Genomic DNA, 5,149 nt, shown 5'->3' on the forward strand with positions numbered 1-5,149 from the left:
GAGCCGGCGCCGCCGCGGCAGATGCCTGCACCCTCTGCCGGCTAGCGGCCGGGAAACGTGGATTTGTTTTTTCATGTCCGTAATCCAATTTAACAGCAACRTTACGCGGGCTTTTGTCTTTTTAATTAACAAGCTTGAGCCCGGCTGCCACCTTGGTGGCGCGGACGAGCAGCGCTTCAGCGGGGCRCCGGGGTTTCGGCTGCTGCGCGCCGTGGTCTGCGGCTGCCCGGCTCCGAGCCGGCATCCTCGCGCGCCACGCGCGTTTTTCTTTCCCTGCTTTGTAACTTGCGTGTCTTTGTAAATGCTAAAAGAATAACWAAATCCCTTAAGAAGTGATGCGCTGAGAAATCAGCCTGAGAAATCCGGGGCCGTTTGCTTATCTCGAGCGCCCCTGAAGCTGCAGCTCGCCAGGGAGAAGCCTTCGAGACGGGCGATATCCTCTCCCCTGGGGAAACCGAGGCACGCAGCCGGGAGCCGCTCGCGTAGCCCGGGCCGGGATACCGGCGGCTCGGAGGAGCGGAGCCGGCCGGGGGCGAGCGACGAAGTGCCGAGGGCTACGCAGAAGCACTGCACGGCCGTGCACGCTCGCGCGGCTGCCGTCCGCCGGCTGCTTAAACCTGGAGTAACCTCGGCTKAGGCTGGAGAAAGGCAGGAACGTGCCCCGGTTCCGTGAAATCTGCTCTGCTTCCTTCTTTTCGTTCTGCAGCAGGGGAGACCTTTAAGTGACCGCAGAAAATGCCTTTGCTCTGCTAATCTCAGCCGCTAGCGACGGGCGGGCGCGCCGGGATTTCTGAGGAAACCCTGTAAATCTGCCGYGGCTCCGGCAGGACTTCGCTGCTCCCCTGGAAGAGCTGATAGGAGATAGGCAGAGCCGGGCGGAGCGGGGCTGGCCCGGCGGGGTCCCGCCTTGGCCCGGGGGGTTTCTCCTCCCGTGGACGGGGTTTGAGGGTGGTGAGGCTCTTTCTGACGGTTTCTGGGTGGCTGGTCCGAGCGCAGAGAGCTGGGTGGAGGTTCTGGGCGCACCTGAAGCTCTTCACAGAAAACAGGAGAACTTGGAGAACTTCTGGGAATTTTATCAAAGATCTGTGCGATAAAGTGCTGGAGCTGGAGCTGGGAAGTGCTGCCTGGGTGCTGGGGACATCGCACCCTGATGGTGCTCCGTGGCTCTGCTCCGCTTTTCTCCGTGCTGGGCGCGTTTTAAGCAAAACCCTTGCATTCCYGGACAGACACGGTCGCTAGCAACCGACTCTGCTTTGCCCTCTGGAAAGTGTAGTGAATTTTGAAAAAAGAAAAAAAAAAAGAAAAATCAAATCTACTTTGCAAAGAAAATTACTCAGCCGGTTGCTCAAAATCGAAGCGATTGCATCTGGAGTTGCGCAGCTGAAAGGTCCGGCCTCTCGCAGCTCGGCAGCTGCTGCACGTGTTTCTGCTCCAGGCTGTTGGCAGCGTCGTGCTAATGCAGGTCGGGGCGCGGGGGGGGAAGCGAGATCGCCCGCGCCGCTGGGGCTCGGCGCGGCGAGCCCCGGGGTGCAGCGAGCCCCGGGGTGCAGCGAGCCCCGGGGTGCAGCGAGCCCCGGCGCTTCGCGTGCCGTTAACCCGCAGCGGGACGAGGCCGTGCTCAGGTTTTTCTCCGGCATTCGTATGTTTTTCAGTCAAAAGCAGCGTTTTCCAGAATTCTTTCCTTTGGAAAGGAATTGACGGCACCACGGCAAAGGCGTCCAAAACACCGGTTTGGCTTTGCGACCTAAAGCGCTTTGTAAGAGCTCGGGCTTGGGCAGCTCGTCCGGGCACGCGGCACTGCCCGGGGCCGTAATCCCACGCCCGTCGCCGGCGGGGACTTAATGCAGTTTGTAAGGGGCTTCACGGGGGGCAAACGGCCCCGTCACCCGGCCGGGAGGCAGCTGGGGGCGTTTTGGGGTAATGAGAGCAGACACCTGTGTTTTTCCCTTACCTTGGTAATGCGGTGACCCACATATCTAATCCCCCGGGCTTCGAGACCAGCCGCACGCTCGTCTTGTACGTGTGTGTGTATATATATATATATATATATATATAATGTATGCTATTTACGAAGGATGACATGGAACGGTTTTATCCAAGTGGAAACTGGCTTTTTGCTGAGCAAATAAAATACGGGAATCTTTAAAAAAAACGGCTGCTCCTGCCCGGCACCCGCTGTGTCCCAAAACGCCCTGGCAGGGATGCACGAGAAAACTCCCCCGCGGCTCCCCGGCCCCCGGGGCGTTTCCACCGCCCGCAGGTCCTTGCACGATGTGCGCGGCCGCAGCAGCTGCAAAATCAGGCGCCGGCCCGATACACGGCCGCTAAATGGCCGTCGAGTTTTCACTTACTGAGCGGTAAGTCGGGGGGGGGGGTGGCAGGCCCCCGAGCTCGGCGCCGTGCGAGGCGTAGCGGCTGCGGGCACGCTGCCTGGTGTGCACCCGTGCCGGGGGCCGCGCGAGCCGGCCGCGTCCGCACCCGCCCTCCGAGGGCAAAGTGTGCCTGTATATACATTTATGCATAAAACATGCATTTTAAATATTTTATATGTATGTACTATACGTATAATTATCTATATAAATACGATATTGCATGCCTTTTTATATTTTTTTCCCGTGGTTAATCGCAGACCGGTCGGATCGAGCCGAACTACCCCAAAGTGTGCGGCCACCAGGGCAACGTGCTCGACATCAAGTGGAATCCCTTCATCGAAAACATCATCGCTTCGTGCTCCGAAGACACGTCCGTGAGTAGAGGCCCGAGGGTGCGGGGCGGCGCCGCGGAGGAAGAGGAGGAGGAAGGCCCTCGGGCAGGGTGGGCAGCCGCAGCGCTGCAGACCGGGGCGGTTCGGCCGCGCGTGTCCGGCTCGGGAGAGGGCGGGCCGGGGCGCCGGGAAGCGGCAGCCCCTTCGCGGCCGGCGCCCGACCGGCGCGTTCCCCGCTCCAGGTGCGGATCTGGGAGATCCCCGAGGGCGGCCTGAAGCGCAACATGACGGAGGCGGTGCTGGAGCTGTACGGGCACAGCCGGCGCGTGGGCCTCGTCGAGTGGCACCCCACCACCAACAACATCCTCTTCAGCGCCGGCTACGACTACAAGGTGAGCCGACGGCGCTTTCCCGGGGGCTTTCCCGGGGCCCCGGCTGCCCGTGCTCCCGGGGTGGGCCGAGCTGCTGCACGGTGCAGAGGTGCCCCCGGAGCACCGCTAAACTGCGGGAATGCACCGAGACCGGAGACGCGCTCCGGGCACGGCCCGTGCCGGAGGGATGCCGTGGAGTAAGCGGGAAGGACAGTGCATCGCTGCGCGTCCTGCGGTCTCTGCGGGGGCCGTGCAACGCCGACGCCGCGGGAAGAGCGAGCGCCGAAATCCCGGCGTCCCGCCCTGGGGGAGACGCTTGGGGTGTCCTGGGCAGAGCCCGTGGCGCTCGGCTCTGCTCCGGGAGGGTCCTCACGCGCCCGCCCGCAGGTGCTCATCTGGAACCTGGACATCGGGGAGCCGGTGAAGATGATCGACTGCCACGCGGACGTCATCCTCTGCATGTCCTTCAACGCCGACGGCAGCCTGCTGGCCACCACCTGCAAGGACAAGCGGCTGCGCGTGGTGGAGCCGCGCTCGGGCCGGGTGCTGCAGGTGAGGGGCTCGCGGGGCGCGGCGGGGCGGCCCCGGCGCGCGGAGCGGGGCTGACGGCCGGCGCCGGGCTCTCTTGCAGGAGGCCAGCTGCAAGAACCACCGCGTGAACCGCGTCGTCTTCCTGGGCAGCACCAAGCGGCTGCTCACCACGGGCGTCTCGCGCTGGAACACGCGGCAGATCGCCCTCTGGGACCAGGTCGGCACGGGGGGCTCCGCAGCCGGGCGGCAGCGCTCGCGCCCCTCTCGGCACCCCGGCCGCGTTCCCAAACGGCGTTTCCGGGCGTTTCGGGAAATGAAACGTCGCCCTTGCGAGCCGGGAGGAGGAGGGCGGGCTGGGGAGGGGAAGCGGCCCCCGAAGCGGCCGCGCCGGAGCTGCTGCTCCGTCAAACGCTCTCGCCGTCGCGCAGGAAGACCTGTCCATGCCGCTCATCGAGGAGGAGATCGACGGGCTCTCGGGCCTCCTCTTCCCCTTCTACGACGCGGACACGCACATGCTCTACCTGGCCGGCAAGGTAGGCGGGCTCCGCTGCCGGGGCCGGAGCTGCTCGCCGCCGGCGCCCGGGAGAAAACCTCTGCCAAGGGCGCGCTGGCCGCCGGCGGGTCCGCGAGGGAGAGCTCCGCTCCGGCAGCCGCTGCAGGGTTTTATTAACTCTCGTTGCGTTGAGGCGGCCGGGGCAGGGGCAGGGGCAGGGGCAGGGCGTGCGGAGCCGGGCGGCTCCAGCCCCCCGCCCCGGCGCCGCGGAGCGGGAGGTGCCCGGCGAGGCGGCGCCGACCCTGCCCCTGCCTCCCCGCCGCAGGGAGACGGCAACATCCGCTACTACGAGATCGGCTCGGAAAAGCCCTACCTGAGCTACCTGATGGAGTTTCGCTCCCCCGCGCCGCAGAAAGGCCTGGGTAAGGATCCAGCCCCGTGCCCCCCCGGCCGTGCCCCGTGCAGGGGGGAGGCCCTGCTGCGCATCCTCGCTCGCTCGCCCCATGTACCGTGTGGCTCCCGAGCGGCCCCACGTCCCGCAATTTTGCAGGAAAACCTCCCCGAGTGGCCGCGATTCTTGCAATTTCCCCTGACTTTCCCTCCRTTCTTGCAAACGCCCCGGCCCTCGCACGGGTCCGGCCACCGCGCTCTGCTCCGCGGCGTCCAGGGCGCGGGGACGGGGTGGGATCCGGGCGTCCCCGTGGGGACGAGGCGCCCGCTGACGCCGCCCCGCCGCCGCAGGGGTGATGCCGAAGCACGGGCTGGACGTGTCGGCCTGCGAGGTCTTCCGCTTCTACAAGCTCGTCACCCTCAAGGGCCTCATCGAGCCCATCTCCATGATCGTGCCGCGGCGGGTGAGTGCCGGGGCGCGGGACGCCCGCGGGGCGCGGGTCCCCCCGGGCGGCGGGTTCGACGCTCCTGAGTTTTTACCCCGGGCCTTTGGGAACACCGCGTTTCTGCATCGCTTCCCTCGCTGCCGTTGCTCCGTGCAAAATGAGCCCGGGCTGTCGAAACGCGCGGCGGGAGGGCTCGTCCCGGGGGGGGGGGGGG

General features: G+C 65.5%; 1 protein-coding gene across 1 annotated transcript in view; it reads left to right on the forward strand.

The window, feature by feature from the left end:
* Positions 1 to 5,149, forward strand: part of CORO2B (coronin 2B) — a 14,161-nt gene that overhangs the window by 7,248 nt on the left and 1,764 nt on the right. Inside the window, exons 3-9 of the mRNA XM_085301495.1 lie at positions 2,630 to 2,746; positions 2,947 to 3,096; positions 3,463 to 3,627; positions 3,707 to 3,823; positions 4,035 to 4,139; positions 4,425 to 4,521; positions 4,841 to 4,953. Of these exons, the coding sequence (XP_085157621.1) occupies positions 2,630 to 2,746; positions 2,947 to 3,096; positions 3,463 to 3,627; positions 3,707 to 3,823; positions 4,035 to 4,139; positions 4,425 to 4,521; positions 4,841 to 4,953 (864 nt within the window). The remainder of the gene's footprint in view (positions 1 to 2,629; positions 2,747 to 2,946; positions 3,097 to 3,462; positions 3,628 to 3,706; positions 3,824 to 4,034; positions 4,140 to 4,424; positions 4,522 to 4,840; positions 4,954 to 5,149) is intronic.

This window comes from Rhea americana, unplaced genomic scaffold, assembly GCF_003343005.1.
Source record: "Rhea americana isolate MKP2758 unplaced genomic scaffold, rheAme1 scaffold_178, whole genome shotgun sequence".
Classification (NCBI taxonomy): domain Eukaryota; kingdom Metazoa; phylum Chordata; class Aves; order Rheiformes; family Rheidae; genus Rhea; species Rhea americana.